Source organism: Penicillium samsonianum, assembly GCF_028829775.1.
Source record: "Penicillium samsonianum strain IBT 33392 chromosome Unknown utg000005l_segment0_segment0, whole genome shotgun sequence".
Taxonomy (NCBI): Eukaryota; Fungi; Ascomycota; class Eurotiomycetes; order Eurotiales; family Aspergillaceae; genus Penicillium; species Penicillium samsonianum.
The window spans coordinates 2066778-2085655 of record NW_026643263.1 but is presented as its reverse complement, the minus strand read 5'-3'; the positions used below and the strand labels follow the sequence as shown (position 1 = coordinate 2085655).

At 49.1% G+C, this 18878-nt stretch overlaps 8 protein-coding genes across 8 annotated transcripts; 4 read left to right on the top strand and 4 right to left on the bottom strand.

Annotated features, from left to right (window-relative positions):
- Positions 1-766: 766 nt before the first annotated feature.
- Positions 767-2731, bottom strand: N7471_009697 (putative GABA permease; the record flags this gene model as incomplete). Its single annotated transcript, XM_057282416.1, has 7 exons — positions 767-1207; positions 1297-1622; positions 1682-2083; positions 2135-2217; positions 2277-2390; positions 2446-2516; positions 2573-2731. 7 exons carry the CDS (start codon positions 2729-2731, stop codon positions 767-769), a joined length of 1596 nt encoding a protein of 531 aa, XP_057133299.1.
- Positions 2732-4394: 1663 nt separating this feature from the next.
- Positions 4395-6201, top strand: N7471_009696 (uncharacterized protein; the record flags this gene model as incomplete). Its single annotated transcript, XM_057282415.1, has 6 exons — positions 4395-4589; positions 4689-4793; positions 4858-5082; positions 5151-5293; positions 5353-5579; positions 5660-6201. 6 exons carry the CDS (start codon positions 4395-4397, stop codon positions 6199-6201), a joined length of 1437 nt encoding a protein of 478 aa, XP_057133298.1.
- Positions 6202-6403: 202 nt separating this feature from the next.
- On the bottom strand, positions 6404-8357 carry N7471_009695 (glycoside hydrolase family 47 protein; the record flags this gene model as incomplete). The annotated part of the gene is made up of 4 exons (XM_057282414.1): positions 6404-6443; positions 6503-6760; positions 6816-7601; positions 7657-8357. The coding sequence occupies 4 exons, from the start codon at positions 8355-8357 to the stop codon at positions 6404-6406; spliced, it is 1785 nt and encodes a 594-aa protein (XP_057133297.1).
- Positions 8358-9441: 1084 nt separating this feature from the next.
- N7471_009694 (uncharacterized protein) lies at positions 9442-9966 on the bottom strand (the record flags this gene model as incomplete). Its single annotated transcript, XM_057282413.1, has 1 exon — positions 9442-9966. One exon carries the CDS (start codon positions 9964-9966, stop codon positions 9442-9444), a length of 525 nt encoding a protein of 174 aa, XP_057133296.1.
- Positions 9967-11022: 1056 nt separating this feature from the next.
- Positions 11023-13235, top strand: N7471_009693 (Major facilitator superfamily domain general substrate transporter; the record flags this gene model as incomplete). The annotated part of the gene is made up of 9 exons (XM_057282412.1): positions 11023-11136; positions 11194-11274; positions 11354-11406; positions 11472-11729; positions 11789-12437; positions 12653-12761; positions 12813-13023; positions 13081-13138; positions 13194-13235. The coding sequence occupies 9 exons, from the start codon at positions 11023-11025 to the stop codon at positions 13233-13235; spliced, it is 1575 nt and encodes a 524-aa protein (XP_057133295.1).
- Positions 13236-14082: 847 nt separating this feature from the next.
- N7471_009692 (uncharacterized protein) lies at positions 14083-15114 on the top strand (the record flags this gene model as incomplete). Its single annotated transcript, XM_057282411.1, has 2 exons — positions 14083-14096; positions 14148-15114. 2 exons carry the CDS (start codon positions 14083-14085, stop codon positions 15112-15114), a joined length of 981 nt encoding a protein of 326 aa, XP_057133294.1.
- A 365-nt stretch (positions 15115-15479) lies between these two features.
- N7471_009691 (calmodulin) lies at positions 15480-16344 on the bottom strand (the record flags this gene model as incomplete). Its single annotated transcript, XM_057282410.1, has 6 exons — positions 15480-15514; positions 15589-15801; positions 15857-15982; positions 16085-16100; positions 16178-16234; positions 16342-16344. 6 exons carry the CDS (start codon positions 16342-16344, stop codon positions 15480-15482), a joined length of 450 nt encoding a protein of 149 aa, XP_057133293.1.
- A 1021-nt stretch (positions 16345-17365) lies between these two features.
- Positions 17366-18819, top strand: N7471_009690 (t-SNARE syntaxin TLG2; the record flags this gene model as incomplete). The annotated part of the gene is made up of 4 exons (XM_057282409.1): positions 17366-17388; positions 17534-18039; positions 18160-18503; positions 18577-18819. 4 exons carry the CDS (start codon positions 17366-17368, stop codon positions 18817-18819), a joined length of 1116 nt encoding a protein of 371 aa, XP_057133292.1.
- Positions 18820-18878: the final 59 nt, after the last annotated feature.

Here is an 18878-nt window from a genome sequence, read left to right as displayed (position 1 = left end):
AACCCTCGGGAAACCAATTTCCCAACCATCCGGTCCAAAGTGGGGATGCCAGGCCGAGATCAATCAGTGGGTCAGATTGAATAATGAGCTAGGGATGTTCTAGAAAAACAGTAAAGCAGATCGCCCCTGGAACTTTCAGCCTGAATTCAGTGATTCAATAATAACACATAGCCTGAAACCACTCCCCACGGAGATCTCGAGCTGACTCTTCCGCACTGTAGCTCATCTCCGGGACTTTTAGTGTGTCACTAAGTCTCTATTCTATGTACTAGTGGCCCTGCATTTGCGCTGTTGTATTGATCCACTCCATATTCTTTGTCACGCCGGGTAAGAAGGCTGGGGTTTGCGTACAAATTACAGAGTAGTCTTGAAGGTTCTAAAGTGTTAGTGGCGTATGTTTTAGGGGGAAGAAACCTTACAAGGGCTAACGGGTTCCATCTGATAACTTAATTTCAATTGCCGATGACCGGCTGAATGGTCGAGCCCTTGCTCTTGGAAGTCTCCGAGACATCAAAACCGAGTAACTATCAACACAGATAGGGGCAGGCGCCACGTCATTGCTGTACGATTCTGTCTGAACAAGATGAATGAAATAATGATAGCCGGGGTAATAATAACAGCAGAATCTCAAGATCGTACCTATATACGGAGTACGTCACGTCATCACGTCATCAACATACACAATCCCTCTAGCAGCCAAACGTAGACAGAAAAATAATGTCAGAAAAGAAAAATGACAAACACTCCAACCCAACCAAACGCAATCTTAACTATTCTCATCCCGCTGAACCAAGGCCACAGGTGGAATGAAATGATGTTTCCCCCGAACCAAATAATAAATCGTCGCAGATCCAACGATGCCAACATACATCGCCACGCTCCAGTTCATCGTTTCAAGCGTAACATCCGTCGACAGGGGAAAGAACGCAAAGACAAAAATCGGACAGAGGAACGCCAACGCCCCAACATTCACCGCCATGCCAAATTTCCCAAGTGACCACCGGTGATGTGGGAGCGGCTCGCCCCGAACACGTTTTAGAAATACGCACCCAATCGAAATGATATACGCCGACAACAGGGATGTGATGGTGAGCGAGACGACGGCGTTCAGAGCGACCTGCGACCCGATGTTGATCATCGATAGTAACACTGTGATGACTAGAGACACCATAACGGAGTTGAGGGGAATGTTCCAGCCTGGTGTGACCTGGTGGTTACGTGTTAATATAGCCGAATCTACAACTCTTGTTTCTGGTGCCACACAGGGGGTCAGAATAGGGAGAAGAAGTGGCTTACATATGCGAAAAAGGACGAAAAGGGCAGCCCCTCATCCCGGGCAAACGACCAGAGCTGGCGCGATGCCGTCGCCACCTCGGTGATTGTGCTGGCGGTCAGCGTTACCACCAGCACGGCTGTCATGGCGTTTGTCGCGGCGATGCTACCCGTGGTGTTGTAGAAGATCTGGATAAACGGGAATCTCGTCGGGGTATCGAGGATTCTGTCGACCTCGCCTAGTGTGAAGCACAGTGTGACCAGCATGATGAATCCCAACACGCCGTTAACGGCAACAGATGTCATCATTGCCTTTGGGAGTGTCTCTGCTGCGTCTTTGATTTCTTCGGCTTTTTGAATGTCAGCACGATATACCAGATCTGAGGTCGTCCGTAGAGCTCTTTCTTACACATATGAACCGAGCAATCATAACCAAGCATGGATGTTATGGTAGTAGATAAACCGACCAATGTTGCCGTCCCAGGGCTATCCCAGCCGCCCCCGTTGTTGAATGTGGTGAAGACTGCCTGCACATTGTTGCGTGGTGCGAGTACCCACAACGGGATGATGATAGCGAACAGGCCAACAATATGGATGATCAAGATCAATCCTTCCACGAAGGGAAGATTCTTAGCTAGGAAGGTGTTGAATAAAATTGAGAAGGTTGAGATGGCAATTACTAGCATGGTACCATGCCATTGTTGGAAGTCATAGTCTGGCTGGTTCAAGACGATCAGGCCTTGAATGATTGTGCCAGCGAGGTAAGCGATGGACACAATGGCGCATTGCCACCCCATTGCAGAAAGCCATCCTGAGATGATATGTTAGCTAATTAGACTCACACAAGGACTAGCTGTGTTACCTGTGATATAGCTGAGGTACTTTTGTTCTCTCTTTGGTGCGAACTCCGACACCCAATGATACTGTCCACCAGCAGTGGGGGCCCTATTTATCTATTGATTAGCAGCGATCTGGCCAGGAAGAGCAAGTTGTCAGTCACATACATCGAGGCCATCTCAGCAATGCTGGCATAGACAAGGGTGAACCCAATTGAGATGCCGATGAACCCCCATATCAAGCCCGCTGTACCGCCGTCGGTCAAGCCAGCCGCCAGCAATCTATTAATGGAGTCAGTGGTCTACATAATCACCATATGCAGGAACTAGCACGTACGTCAAGATAACTTCCCATGTGCAGATCAAAGTGCATCCAAATCCAACAATCGAGATAAACCGAAAATTTCTCTTCGTGGTGTCAGCAAGGCCAACACAACCGAAACAACCAGGGCGGAGCAACTTACTCGCAGTACCTGCACTCGACCAAGAGCATTCATATCACGCCGATCTGCCAACGTGCCCATATACCGAGGCTCAACAAGGCCTTTCTGCGCATACTCCTCGTCGTCGAGACCAGTCATCGTTTGCTGCGAGTCAGGTCTGGATCTGCTGAAGACCGTCATGATCGCGCGCGTAGCTGAACGATTAAATAAGAATCTATCTAGGCGAGATAAGAAAATTCCTGACAAGGAAATAGGGAATTGCGAGAATAAAAACGAATGCCTCTATCTCCTGGCAACTCGATGCCCCGAAGGATCTAGGATGCGAAGTATAAAAGCGCCCAAAGACCAAAGCACCCTCTAATAAATCTAACAAAAAAGGCTGTAACCAAAAGAAGCAGGTATCAGGAGAAAACCCAAAGGACTGGAATCATGACATGTTGGACACTGAATTGCCGGGATTGAAGCGTGGTATTGACGTGGGAGCAAGGCATGGCTTGGGAAAATTTCTCGCGCGCCATGTGGGAAGCACACCTCCTCGGAACACCCAAGCAGCGATCCGAATGATACATCGTTCTTTGCTCAAGGGTGATGTATCTAATCCAATTGGGAATGGGACTGTTAAAACTCAGTTTTGGTGTTTGCTATCCCTTGTCTCTTGCACGGAATGGGGCGTATTGAGACCTTGCATGCCACAGGGGGGGGTTGTCCATTTAGCGTCCTTAAACCTGGGAGATATTGAAATTTAGACTGACAATCAGGGTTTTAACGCTACTTTAAATCCTTCTATTCTACGCAGTATAGCAGTTGCACATAAATAACTATGACTTGTTTCTCTCTTTTAAGAGCGCACTCACCAAAATGATCGACAACAAAGTACGAACTATAAACAAACCCAACCCCTTGAACAGACTCGGCACCACTACCGGATACATTTCTGATGCATCACTCGCGCTAGCCCTCTAACCCATTAGTTAATTAATCCCTGTCGCACATCCCCTCGTTGCTTATCCCCCAGATAATTCCGCCACACTCCATTCCATGCCTGCCTCGAACCAAATAACGGGTGAATGCATGAACCCCTCGCTTTATTTGTCCAAGAGCAAACCACATGGCCTATCGGATTACAACCTCCTAAAGACCCACAGCCTAATTCTGAAGGGCGCACGCTGATCGACGACCCTACAGCGGGCCGCCGTGCCCTAAAGCAGCGTGCCCACAGTACTCCGTACTACATCGAAGTTCGACGTGAGGGAGAGAAGTCAAATCGCCATTCCAACCAGATGACCTGAACTTACACCGAAAATGATAATAATTGCCACCGTTTATACCCTCCAACGGAAGAAAGGGATATACCGGCCATGCACATTCGAATCCCCCTTCCAGCATCCGCCGATATCGAGCGAATCCCACCAGCCCTACGTATGTACATGCATAAACTCGATAGTCCATCTTTTTATCGGGTGTCGGCATATGACCTCCCAAGGCAGAGAAAATCACAATCGCAAGCGCACCGTAGGAGAAACGGAACCTAGCTCAACCGTTATCGCCTCGTCTTGACACCCGCATACCTCCTGCTTCGGCTTTTCTATACAACGTATACAAGCGTCTGGAATCAACCCCTTCTTTAATTTGTTCCCGTCACGCCATCCAGCCCACATGGCCCCCAGATCTGACAGCCTTTCGCAGTCGCTTCTGTGTCTGTGTTGATCAGCGCAGGCCATATATACATTCCACACAACACCACAGTATTTCCATCCATCCACATGACATACATGAGAACAACGAGAAGGGTACTTGTCTAGACTCCGTCGTTTACGGTGGCTCTTGCTCCCTCCCCCCTGTCATGGGCCCATATGTGCCACCAGGCCAGTCGCCGCCCTTCGAGGTCGTCGATGACTTGCACCATGGCGCGTGGGTAATCATTACTGCTGCGCTGGGGCTGGTTGTGTCCTTGGTGTGTTTCTTGATTCGCCTGTATGTGCGGCTCATGTTGATCCCGCCGTTTGCGCGCGATGATTGGGTTTTGTTGGGTGCTACGGTGAGTTAGGGCATGAAGATTCCAGTCGAGTCTACTCAGGTTTAGGTTGAATGGGCTACCTGAGCACAATACTGATCTGTTATTTCAATTGATGTACAGGCTACTGCTGTGGTACAATCCAGTCTCATCTTTTATGCATGCTCGCGCGGATTCGGGACTTCTATATCGTTATTGAAGGATGGTCGACTCGATCAGATTCAAGCTGTAAGTTGTCATTTGATTTTATGTCGCTTTGTATCAATGGACCCAAACTGAGCAGATACCTAAGTTAATTGCAACAAGCGATATCGTCGCGCTGATAATCATCTACCTCTCCAAATGCTGCGTCGTGGCTATCTACCTCCGCCTCACGCCTCAGAAACCACATAACCGCGCATCGTGGGCGACACTAGCTCTGTGCACTGCCTGGGTCATCCCAGCTATATTCATTGTCCTAGTCAACTGTGAGCTAAACACACCTTGGCGGAGTGACGGTGGCCAATGCAGCGACTTGGTACGTAAAACCCCCGTGATATACCACCCATCAACTGTCCGAAGCCGTCTCTCATCTCGCAATAATAGTACATACGATGGCAATTCATCGCAGCAGTCGACGTTATAACCGAGCTCCTCCTCTTCCTACTAGCCGTGATCCTCCTAAAAGGCCTCTTCATGTCCGTTCGCCGCAAACTAGCCGTCGGCTTCGCATTTATATTCCGCTTTCCGTGAGTATAACCCGCTCCCATCCCCAATCTCAAACCCAAGACTAACCGCCTCAACCCAGTCTCATAATCTTCTCCCTAATCCACATCGCAACCCTCCGAACATCTTTAAACAGCAAAGACACAACCCTCGCCGCTGTCAAACCAACAGTCTGGATGCAAGTCGAGCTCCACTACGCTCTAGTCGCATGCAGTGTATTCTGTCTCCGACCATTCATGGCAGCCGTCAGCACGAACTACGGTACAGCGGGCGACTCAACGCTGGAAAGTAGTGCGTCGAGATCAAACGGTACGAAAGAAAGCTCGAAGACTGGGTCTGGCTCGGGCTCGAATTCGAATTCCGCTTCGAGATCGCATTCTCGCATGCAGAGGAAAAGAGCAGGTACAGGGTCAAGGCTGCCGGGGGTACTCCGGCCGTTGGTGGTTCTAGTTCTGGTTCTGGCTCTGGCTCTGGTGCTGGTGCTGGTGCTGGGTCGCAACAGTCAGAGAATCAGGGCCATCTTTCGTTGTGTCTGGATAACAGTCCCCGTGCGCACGGAGCGCTTGGAAATAATCAAAGGGATGGGGATAGTGGTAGATCGGATACGGTGCGTGCGCCAGCGAGTCGGTCGATGTTCCCGCTCCGCGCGCCGCGCAAGAAGCTGAGCTTCCAGATGCCGGAAAAGGGGAAGAATGGTGTGAGAGCTGGGTCTGTGGGTTCGTTTACGGTGGAGTCGGATTTGATTGAGCTTGTGCCGAGGTCGCATACTCGGCATGCGAGTAGTGCGAGTGAGCGAGAGGATGGGGAAGGGGCGGATAAGATGGTTATTCACAAGGAGATTCGGTACTCGATTCAATATGAGGATGAGGCGGAGGTGAGGAGGCGGGAGGATTTGAAGATTAATTCTGTTGATGTTTCTGCTTATGTATAATTTTATTCTATATTATGGTTTCTTGTAGGGTGCGTGAATGTGGGATATTATGAATAGATAAATCGGGGCTGGTGGCTGTGGACGAAGTAGATGCTGTGTATGATATTGAAAGCCTCAATGCCTGTAACGCCGGTCCTGTTGGATCAAATCAAGATGTTGCTGATGATGAAAGCTGTACACAAAATCTCAGTATTATAACGCATCAGTTGTTTGGCCGCTTGAAAGGATGGGCTTCGGTGCTCCTGAAAAGAGAATTATTAGCTCGTGAAGACAGAATAAACATAGCTGGGAGCAAACATACAGCACATAGTCGTCCAGACTGATGAGATCCGGCTCAGAAAAGATGAGATAGAGGTACTTCAAAGTCTCGGCAAGCCAAAAGCTCTCCATTTTGTCCTCGTGTTTTGGATGCGAATGACGCACATCGTTAATAGACGAATGGCCAAATTTAGTCCGAGTTGCTTTATCAATGTTCTTAAACATGCGCCACGCGGAGTCCTGAAGAGTCTTATCTCCGGTAATCCGGTACATGACGAACAGGGACTCGAGAGCTTCAGGTCTAGAAGGGTACTATGTTAGTGAGCTGCACCACGAATAATGAGATGAAACCGTACCTGAGCTTGTACGATGCGTCTCGAATACTAGTCACACCAGGTGGTAGATGCTGAGCCTCAATTTGGTTCTCCGCTTTCTCGCGGTCTTCCTCGGTATCGATAGAGTGCGATATGACATCTGACATCCACTGTTCTTCATCCCACGGACACTCATCAATGTGCTCGCAAGGACTGACCTTGAACACCTCCGGCATAATCCCTGTAGGCATAACATCATATGCCCAGACACAGCCGTCGGTAAGCCCCCGGGCAACATACATATCCTCCGGCCGATTGAAAACCTTGGCTCCAATAGCCACGGTGCCACCCATGAAGCACTTGAGGTGGTCAGGCTCGTACTGGAAGGTCTTCGCGTCACCCCGCATTGCAACGACATTAGCCGTGAAGAGAATGTGCTGGTCCTCGTCCTGGGTCATTCCTCTGAACAGCAGATTCTCGCTGAATGTTTTAATGGCCTTTTCGTACATTCGGTGATATTTGTCCGTCTGTGCGCCCAACAGAATGTGTTCTTTGGGCAAGTACTCGTACGCGGAATCGGCACATCCGCCAATGGTGAATTCGGAGTCGTCGAACGTCATTCGGTCGGTGTCAATCCATGTCGGCCACATGCCAGGCATCCGGGTCTTGTCTTGTCCGATCTCGAGCTCGTTCATAATTCGCTGCACGGCATCGTAGTACTTGGGATCACCGGTCAATTGGGTCAGGCGAGTGAACTCCATTGTCAAGGATCCCATCTCCGCTAAGCTCGTGCGTGATGATGGTGAGATTTCTTTGCCTTGGGCGGATCTAGATATTGTTAGTCTCGAATTCTCGTTGCACATTTGTATGTACTTTAGCATACCTTGTCCACTCCCAGCGCACTTGGGGCATGCGATTATGCGTATCAAACGCATTGAAGATCATCTCACCCAGTTCGACAGCCTTTCTCAGCAGGATAGGATGTTTGCCCTCAGTCAGGTCATGAGCAGCAATAAACCCACCCATATAGCGAATGATGATCTCAAAGACAGGCACTTGTCTGCTCTTCGTCGTTGTAAAGTCGATTTCCTCTAGAGCCTCCAGAGCCAGCTGCAGCTCATCGTCCAGTCCCATAATCACAAGCGCATCTAGCGAATCAACAAGGGTGGCACCCCAGCCATTGAAGGTATCCTGGTACCCCCCAGTGCGGGGCTTCACCTCGTCTCGCATCCACGCATAATCCTTATATCCATTCCAGGAATGAAGAAACGCCTCCTTCACAGCATCTCGTTTCTTGAGTCTGGCCTTGCGCTCGCTGCGGGTTTCTTCCGGGAAGTTATGCTGGATGCGGGGGATTTTCGCTGAGCTTGTTGGCAGTGGGAAGTACTCTGTAACGGGGAATCGCTCGGCGACTTTCTCTAGACGGATGGCATCATGTCGAACGGTGCTGTCTTTTCTGGATATTGGCTTTGGTAGGCGACCTCGGTATGTTTTTGTACTAGGGAGCCAAAAGAAGAAAACGTATGTCGCGACAATCAGAAATAACGCTATTGATAAAGGTCGGTTTTTGCGCTTGTTATACATAATGAATGAATAGAGTAGGGTGTTGCAAGATAACCAAAGAAACAAAGGAACGGTCATAGGAAGCCCAGAAAAGGAGTGGAATGGTGTACAAGTCAAGTGTAGGGACCAGCAAAAAAGGCCGGCATTGGTGTCTCAGAGAGAATAAGATCCCAGGCAGTTGGAGCAAACAAAGGTGGAAATGGACACATTTTTACACAATGTGGCACGTCATGGATTGTGAGAGGTCTCTGCGAAGGAATCAGACGCGGCCGAGTTTATTGGAGCTCCATTGATCGTCCTTGGTGGCTTTTGGAAGTTAGTACGAGGCATGATGTCGCAGGGGTCGAATAATGATTAGCGCAATTCGAGAATGTCACCCCCTTCACACCTGGCCACGCAACAAGGGACTGCAGGGTCCAACCTGTAATGTTATTATTAGAGTGTCAATGGTCAAGTCTAGACTTGCGATAAAAGCGCCAATAGGCTCTTTTGTCTCTCTCTGCTCAGTCTGAGGGCGCCACCTACCCCACTGCGGCCCCTGACTCTCCCTGATGGAGTAAGGGTTGATCTTGTCAATTTTTAGACTGGAAGATCGGACAATAAGAACATGTGAGTCTGAAAGATGTGCTTTAATGTCCATATGTACCATGACTGACTACATATGTGGTCAAAGGGAGCCGGGGGCTAATCGGGAAGTTGATCCTACATACATAGGTCACTCTACCATATTTCCTCTGGAATGAAACTCAGCCCTGCCCAGGTGGACCCTGAAAATCACGTGATCTATCAGTGTTATTGTCACATGACCCTGGCCATCCCTCTATTTTTTTTAAAAGTGCTCTCTATTCTACCTTAAGATACGCGTGAGCTTGATCAGGTTTACAAGGACTAGGCCCGGAATTTCTCATCGACAAGGGGAATAAAAAATGGTATTGCTTGATGTCTCTTAGAGGATATTCGAGGTTAGGTCGAGAACGTGAAGAAAGCAATGCCTACATATGTATCCATCGAGTAATCTAGAAAGAACAATTACTGTCCCAACTCAATGGATGTGGGTATGGATGTTCCAGTAGCTACACCATGGAATATCGCATGAGTCACGGCTTCAACGCCCGTCTTCTTCCACTGCGAGTGCACGGTGCAAGGTACCTCGAAAGTTTGAGAAAGTCGCTGCAAGGGCCACACTGCTCTTAGAATGAGGAGGAACTTTGATGTCGTACGACTCTTTAATTTCGCGTCCCTCCGAATACTGTTTCCCCCATTTCATCTCCTGCGTGGTCGATCCTGTGCACTGGACCTTCCCTTCCGCGACCCCAGGAACTCCCACTGTTGCGGTCGTTCCGATTGTGATGAGGCTTAGGCCAGAAGTGTAGTCAAAGGATGATGTTTGTGTGTACTTTTTGGCTATGGTGATATACTTCGTCATCTCGGAAGAGCTGTCGTTTCCCATTGATTCTTGACCGGTTGTGACCGGTTTATCGACCGTAGTTTCGCCCTTGCTGATATCGTACTCGACCTTGATGATTGCCATGTCCTCAAACGTGAAAAAGAAGTACTGATCAGGATACTTCGTTCCATTGGCCCTGAAGTCATCGGGATAGTCGTCTTTTCGGCGCGACACCACTACCATATCGGTGACATGGTCCCAAAGTCGAAACTGGGACCCGTGTTCCACCTTACCAGGGTCGATCTTGAACCACTGGTTGGGCCAGTCTAGGTGCTATGGAATGTGCCTAACATCATCTTTCTTGGCGTATAACACCTTCTTGGTATATTTGCTCTGAATCTGGAAGTAGCCTGGGTTTGACTCATCCGTTAGATATATATATACAGCGTTTCTTGAGCAGAGGCCTTAGAATATTACAATTGTATTCCGGCCCATAGACGACGTATGGATAATAAGACTAATGAGTTCGGTGACTTTAGCTCATCACAACGCGCTTCAATCTTTATCTTCCTCTCTGAGTCAATTTTTAATCGTCGAGGGTAGCATACTCACCAGGGTCACCGGATCCTGCCTGTGCGGCAAGATTCAATATAAACTCCACGGCGATCCGATCTGGTTTTATAACAACTGCCGCAAGTCGACCGTTTCCATTGAAATAACCAACACCTGGTACAGCAAAGAGGCGAGTGTGATGGCTAGCTTCGTCGAAGACACTGAGTCTCGCAGACTTATTAGGCTCTAGCTATCATCCGCGGCGGCGACATACTGCGCACCTACGAAGATTATGCGACAAACTCCGGAGCGACCGTGATCACAGAGAATAAGATCAAATTCCCAGGCACTGTTATCATCACTTATAGCAACATGGAGTAATGAAATCGGAGACTTTTCATGGTTTCCACTGCGGATCGTACCCCGGCGTGTAGATCTGCCGAAGGTCCATGAAAGTCTCCGCCTCCACAGGGGAACACATGGGAAAAGGGAATTGACGAATCATGGAGCGGACCGGAGTACAGTCGGCAACTTTCGCTGCAATGCTGACCAAATCATGGCCCGATGGAAAGTGCCCAGGTGTCATAGTGTCCTTTCTCGTGGAAAGAAGTTGACCCGAGTTGACAAACCTATCCGCTGAAAGGCTCCGGGGCTTTGATATACGTGGTTATATACTTATCGTTTGCAGCTGTATCGCATTATGGGTTTGTTCCTACAGATTTGATCACTTTAATTTAATTCATCGTGATGACCGTAATATCTACCTCGTCTGGCCCCAAGCAACTTCACGATGCCGAAAAGCTATCTCAGAGTGATTCGTCGCTGGATTCGCAGGAAGAACGGCACATCACTGGCTTCAAGGTGAGTTTGCTTGCTTCGAGCCCCGAGATTGGATAATGAGATTGCTGACTGCGTTAGTGGTTTTTATTTCTCTTCAGCACCCTGACGGCCATCTTCGTCTACTCTCTAGACAATACAATTGTTGCCAACATCGCTCCGGTACACCCCCTACCTCTCCATTTTAACTGTCTACGAGAGAGGTATATACTGACGAATGTTTTCTATCTTGTCTCACTAGAAAATCGTCAACGATTTCAACGCGGTCGAAGATTTGCCATGGCTATCGGTAGGGTACGTAGATGAGAGGAGTGAGCATTGGAGAGATGTTGCTAGCTAACAAACACAACTTTATATAGGTTCATGATTGGGGGAATGGCAATGATACTACCATTTGGTAAGATCTACGCACTTTTTGATGCCAAGTGGGTATTCATTGTATCCACCGTCGTGTTTATGGCAGCCTCTGCACTCTGTGGCGGGGCACCCACGATGGACGCCGAGATCATCGGGCGAGTCTTTGCTGGTGCGGGCGGTAATGGAATGTACTTCGGTCTGCTTGCTCTGATTTCCATGAACACCTCCAGCCAAGAACGTCCAAAATGGCTAAGCTTGAGGTGAGCCGAGCCTACTTTTTCTAAAGGTTGGCGAATCGTATACTAAGAATTCCTCCTAGCGGTTTAGTCTGGGGTCTCGGGACGGTCCTAGGTCCTGTTGTCGGCGGCGCCTTTGAGCTGTATACTTGGCGCTGGGCATTCTATATCAACCTGCTGTTCGGCGCCATCTTGCTGCCAATCTATCTATTCGTCATCCCATCTAACGACCCACTACCTGGGATGTCGTGGTGGCGGAAACTAGCCACCTTTGACTGGGTGGGCACGGCAATTAGTGTCGGAGCATTTACCACTCTGGTAATGGGCATCAACTTCAGTGGAACCCTTTACCCATGGAATAGTGGGCAGACGATTGCGCTGTTTGTTGTCTCCGGCGCTCTCTGGATCATCTTTGGCCTCCAACAGGGCTTCAACATCGCGACCTCGGCCGACAGGCGCATTTTACCAATTCACCTATTTACTCAGAAGGAGCCAGTCTTACTATTTATCACCTGTGCAGCAGTAGGCGCTGTCTCCTATATCAGTGTCTATTACGTCCCTATTTATTTCCAGTTCACCCAAGGAGACAACGCGATCAGATCTGCCGTCCGCCTACTCCCTTTCATCTTCCTGCTAATCACTACCATTCCGACTAGTGGTGTCATGATGTCTCGTGTCGGCTACTATAAGCCCTGGTATCTATGTGGCAGCATAATTGCCCTAATCCCGGCTGTTTTGATGTGTAAGTCGGGACGGAGTGCGCTTTTCTTATACTCCTATATCAGACTAGAATATGACACCACTGGGCTGTAAACAGGAACCGAGGTTTTTGTTATGGTCTAGTGGTAAAATGCCCTGTATTTTCCACATATCATATGCTAATACCCAGACCAACAGCTACTATTGTTAGTGTAAACACCCCATCAGGTGTGATCTATGGACTTGAGATCGTGCTAGGACTCGGAGCTGGCGCCTACACCCAGGCATCCTTTGGGGTCATTCAGGCTGTGGTAGCCCCGGCTGAGGCACCCAATGGACTGACTCTCATGCTCCTCGGTTCGTTACTTTGCTTCTCTACCATCTTCCTAGCTAACGCAGACTATGCAGCCCAACTAAGCGGCATGACGCTAGGCCTATCTATCAGCGGCGCTATATTCGTTAATATCGCGTCGAACGACCTGTTCACCTTACTCCCTGATTATCCGCAATCACAAGTTAGGCAGATCGTCTCCGGAACGAGTGGCCAGCTGCTCCCGTCACTTCCTGAGACGCTACGTGATCAAGCGCTTGTCATTATCGTGTCTGCATGGCACAACATGTAAGTGGCCATTGTTTCTTTTTTCAGGTGGATGAAATACTGATTTTCGGGGGAAAGTTTCATCTGCGTGTATGTCGCCGCTGCTGCCAGCTTGGTATGCTCGGTCTTTATGTCGGTAAGTGGAATCGACTGCTGGAATTGAAGCCCCTTTTACTGAGTGATATTTACAGCATAAAAAGTGCAACGTCTCGGCCGCTGCGGGCGGTGCGTGAGATATCTGAATTTCCTCAAAGTCTTTCTGGGGTAGGATTCTTTTCTCTTGGGTTACGATGCAGTCTTTCTCTTCATATTCATCAGGATTTCTAAGGTGATTAATGGGTAATTTTGAGATCAAAATAAAAAAGGAGAATCAATAAATAGATTCGTGTGTCGAGCGATATACCGGCACATTCCTGTCGGCCATTAGTAGTGGCTCTTGTCTAATTCTCGCTTACGGGACATGGACCTGACCCCATGGGGGGTCTGAACAGAAAGATCGTTCTTCCAAGTCCCTCTATTCCAGTCAAGGCCAAGGTGAATTCAAATCGAAAGGAACTGAGGTTCTCAATTATCTACATCAAAAGAAAAGGGTTTGGTCCAATGGAAGTTAAAGTGTTTACATTGATGTTTGCTCTGTTTGCACTCCGATGTTATATCATGCCCAGGCTTTCATCTGCAGGACCACTTGATTCTCCAGAACAACCTCGTATACATAGAAATTGCCCAAAGGTACCGGATTCTTCTCATTGTCAGTGCTTATACTAATCAGACTATATAGATTGCAAACCTGCCACCCTGTTTAGGAATTATCTTTTGTCATTCCTCTGGCACTGGACTTGATCATCATTGTTATTAATCGATCTCTATACCTATCTATATTGCATGGTCGCTATCGCTACCTGCTACAGATTCCCTAAATCAATCCTCCAGCTAGATTGAAGACTACCTGGGAACTCATCACCGCCATTTTCTCAACCCATCAATTCTCCAATTGATATCCCTCAGCTCGACACTGCTGTGACCATCAATTCCATCTCTTCCTCAGCACCTGCCCGGAATATAAGAGAACAAACATAAAAAATGCCTATCACAGGGTAAATCTCCTCTTCCAATCCAACACAAACCCCCAAACTAACTCCACACAGCGTCTACTTCATCCCCTCAAACCCAAACGCCTCAACAGCCCTCCAAATAATAACAGAGCGCCTCCGCGCCGCCTTCCCAAATGAAGAACTAACCCCAATCGGCCGCTGGGGCCTCGAACAAAAGCTCCTCCGTGACACCCCAGGCCTACTCCCCTCTTCAAACTCAAACAAAAAACCCCCAAATCCACGCTACATGCAATTCCTCTCATTAACCCACTACCCAACCCACGGCTTCATCTACACCTCGGAGCCCGAGAAACCCGCCCCAGCACCAAACCAAAATCAAAATCAAGGTGCGCCCGGCCCCGTAAATGCCATTGCGCCGGACCACTCCCCCACCCCACCAATGGTCATGACAACTATCCCCCCCTCCTCGTACGGAACCCTCTTCCAGCACTTCACCTACGCTTGTCAGCCCTTCTGGAGCCATCGGCTCACGCTCGCTGTCCCGAACGGGATCGTCTACGAGGTTGGTGACTTCCGCGTGCGTCTTGGTGACGTGCGGCAGACGTTCCCGACAGCGCGGGTGCGTGGTACGGTTGTTGAGATCGAGTGGCGTGGTCCGTCAGTTGTGGAGGCCATTCCTGTGGATCGGGAGGATGGGTCGTTTGGTGCTGATGTTGGTGATGTGGATGTTGAAGCTGCTGGTATCGACCTCGCTAGCTCTGCGATTGAGGAGTCCGATATCGATGCTGAGTATGCGGCCACTGCGTCGCTGATTCGGGAGTTTTGGGGGAGATTGGGCGTTGAGGCTCGGGAGGCGATTCTTATTCCGAATGTTGGGATGGAGGTTAAGGACCGGCTGAGGAGGTGGAAGAAGGCTGGTTCTGGGCTTGATGCTACGGTTGATACTAGGGTCGACGGGGCTGGCTCTGTGGTCGGTGAGCGTGCCGAGGGAGATCCTGATCCGTGGTCTGGGGCGGATGTTGCGAGGCAGTTTATGGAGGTTTTGAGGTTTAATCGATAGCTGGATTCCCAACTGGTGTCGTTTTGGTATGGATGAATGGTTACTTCTTATACGCTTGCTACGGTGTTTTGTGGACTTGGCTGGTTGGAACAAGGTGGCTACCTTGAAACAAGCCCAGCACCATCGGGGTTATAGGGAGAGTCATCATTCCTATATTATGAACACTTGACCCAAAGTACCGCCCAGTCCATTCCGTCTGCATTTCAAAGCACACGCTTGATCATAAATCATCCAAGATGTATAGCCTAGTGAGCATAGACTACAGGAAATCCGTATTGGAAAATTGAAATGGAAGAGAAACATTCTCGTTAAGAAACCGCGACGTCAGCTAACATGGAAAAAGGCGCATTGTGGGAATGCGTCGTTTATTTTTGCATCATGAGCTGAACGAACTCGTTGTCTGTATGGAGAGGGAGAGGTTAGCATTTGGGCAGACAAGTGCCGGTAGGCTCCAAGATTGTTTGCAAAACATACAGTCGATTCGGCCATCACCATCCTGGTCCGCCTCGCGGATCATCTCGTCCACCTCGTCGTCGGTCAGCTTCTCACCAATGGAAGTCATGACGTGGCGAAGCTCGGCGGCGGAAATGAATCCGTTGTTATCGCGATCGAAGACCTTGAATGCCTCGCGGATCTCCTCCTCGGAATCGGTGTCTTTCATCTTACGAGCCATCATAGTGAGGAATTCTACCGCACGTCAGTAGCCGTCTCTCATTTATATCAGTAGGTTATGGTCAAGTACCGGGGAAGTCAATGGTGCCGTTGTTGTCGGCGTCAACCTCGTTGATCATATCCTGCAATTCGGACTCGGAGGGGTTTTGGCCCAGCGAGCGCATGACGGTGCCAAGCTCCTTGGTGGTGATTTGTCCTATTGGTAGGATTGCATGTTAGAACACTTTTTCTTTTGAAATTCGATCGTAGAAAACACTGCTGTGGGCTCGACTAAGCTGTCGGGCGCGACCACACGTACCATCGCCATCCTTGTCCTATTTCGCAATAAAACAAACTTCGGTCAGCATGTTTTCGACTACCACGTCTTCAATAGTACGCGGAGGTCACTCACAAACAGGGAGAAGGCCTCCTTGTACTCAGACACTTGCTCTTCGGTGAGGGAATCAGCCTAGAGAATGCGATGGTCAGTGAGGTTCAAAGGAACAGGGATGCCCCGCAATGTGGGGGTTTCATTTTCGACAACACAACTGATAAGTTAGGGGATCAGGGACATACCATGATGAATGTTGATGGGAAATACAACAAAGTAAGGAGGGGTCAAATGAAGAGGATCAAAGGAAGAAGAGAGTTAAGGGGAACAGCCTTACGAGAGTTACCAAAATAGCGTGCCTGAGGTGCCCAGTCAGCGTCGTTTCATCTCAGGGCGGTGGGGATCCTCCCGGGGCTGAATGTTGCCACAGTTTGGCATCTGGGCATGTGTATTCTGGGTCTTTTTTATTAAAATGTTTGGATTATTTTATATCCATATCTAGAACTCTTTTCAAGGTACTATCTAATATAAATACCTGCTTACATCTTGTATAATATAATATGGATGTAACGCCGGACAAGAAAGCTTGATCCCGTCCCAGGGCTACGCTGAGCGAGCTAACCGTGATAATATGCCGAATAGACTTGGAGCCTAATTGCATTAGGAAGGTCTTGGCCTTTGTTTTGTTTTCTTTATCTTTAGTGCTTTGTGGTGTTGACTGCGGGGCCCTGGATTTATAGATCTAGAACGAAACAGACTAGAAGACATCTTATAGTAGCCTGTAATAATGGAATCTAGCTGTTCTTTAGTCTATTACATACATATGTAGCCTTCGATTTTGCACTATCATAAGAACACCATATACCTATTTAGGCCATGTTGTGCTCAAAAATCCGGGGGTGTCGATGCCACTTGCAATTGAGCGTGCGACCCATAGTAAGCTATTTGCAGAAATTGACACGATGACACAAGAGACATCACTGTCTTTTTTAGTAGAGAATATGTAGAGGTCAAGCTGCCTTCTCAGCTTACCCAGCCATACCAAAATTACCCCGCTCCACGTGGACAAAACCAAGGATTACATGATGAATACCGGGCGTACGTGACCCCTTCCGACATGTGGAGAGCTCCTATCATTCACTTCCGGCTACGTCGAGACCCCAAACCACCATTCAATCCCAGCCTAACACTCCCACCTGATCATGATTCCTATAACCTCAGCAAATCAATAAACTACCTACACAACCCGATCCTCCGAACGCCCTCACAATGTGGCGGGATCGAACCAACCTGTATGCAACCCCATATACCCTACCCTACCCCAAGCGCAACCCGTCAGCGCCGGAAAGAGCCCAAAAAAAAGAAAAGAAGAAACACCACTCATAAAACCCAGCCTACAAATCATAGCAACAACTAACACTCCACCTCCAAACCCAGCTACCTCTCCTACCGCCAATCCCTAATCCACCACCCAGCCAAAAAGCCACACTTCACACCAACAAATGGCTTCTCCGACACACCCTCCCACCCGGAGGAAAACAGGCGCCTAATACCCGAAACAGACGAGGATGGCGACATGGTCATCGAGATGGACCTCCTCCCGCCGCGCTGGGTCGACGTGCAGGAAGAGGTCTCCGAGCTGTTATCCGAGATCGCCCAGAACTCCGCCCAGCTCGATAAGCTACACCAGAAACACCTGCTCCCCGGCTTCGGCGACGAGGACCTGCGCAGGCAGGATGAGGGCGTTATCGAGCGCTTGACGCAGGATGTCACGCGCTCCTTTCATGATTGCCAGCGCGCTATCATGCGCATAGAGACTATGGTCGGCGAGTCTAAGGCGCATGGTGGTGTTACGAGTGGGGAGGAGACTATGGCGAAGAATATTCAGATTTCGCTTGCTGCGAGGGTGCAAGAGGCTAGTGCCAGGTTTAGGAAGAAGCAGAGTACTTATTTGCGGAGTATGGGACCCTTCTTTCTTTTTGTGTTCTTGTTCTTGTTCTCTTCCCGTGGAGGCAGAATTGGTCGGTTCAAATATGCTAATGTGTTGATTTGTTTCGGTGCAGAATTGCGAGATCTCGAGGGTATCGCGACGCCGTTCGATGGCACGCCTACGCAGGCCCAGAACCCATACACGGATCCGTCGATGATGGAGTCAGACGCCGACAGGTCCTTTTCGCAGACCATGTTGCAGCAGACTTCACAACGGCAGACTGGTCAGAATGATGCTGCCATTGCGCAGCGGGAGCGCGAGATCAATGATATCGCAAAGGGAATTATTGAACTGTCGGATATTTTCCGTGAACTGCAAAGCATGATTATCGACCAAGGAACCATGCTGGACCGTATTGATTACAACGTTGAGCGAATGGGCACTGAGGTCAAGGCTGCGGACAAGGAACTGAAAGTGGTATGTTGCAGCAACTTTTATTCCCCCTCCCGCCTTCTATTGGATGTCGCTAACGAGAAACTGACTCATATAGGCTACGAGTTATCAACAACGAACCACCAAGCGCAAGGTCATGCTATTACTCCTCCTGGTCGTGGTGGGAATGATCATTGTACTGGTTGTGAAACCAAAGGGAAGCAGTTCAGCACCGCCACCACCTCCAGAGGACGAATCTTCAAACAATATCCGCTCTGTGTTGGCTTACAGGGGGCGAAGGCATCAGTTGTCGAACCGCTTCGCGCGAGATCGGTGGATGGATCCGGATATATTCCGATGACGTTTCTTTTTGCAAATAGCATTGGTTCATAGTTAATGTGACCAGAAGAACAGACATTC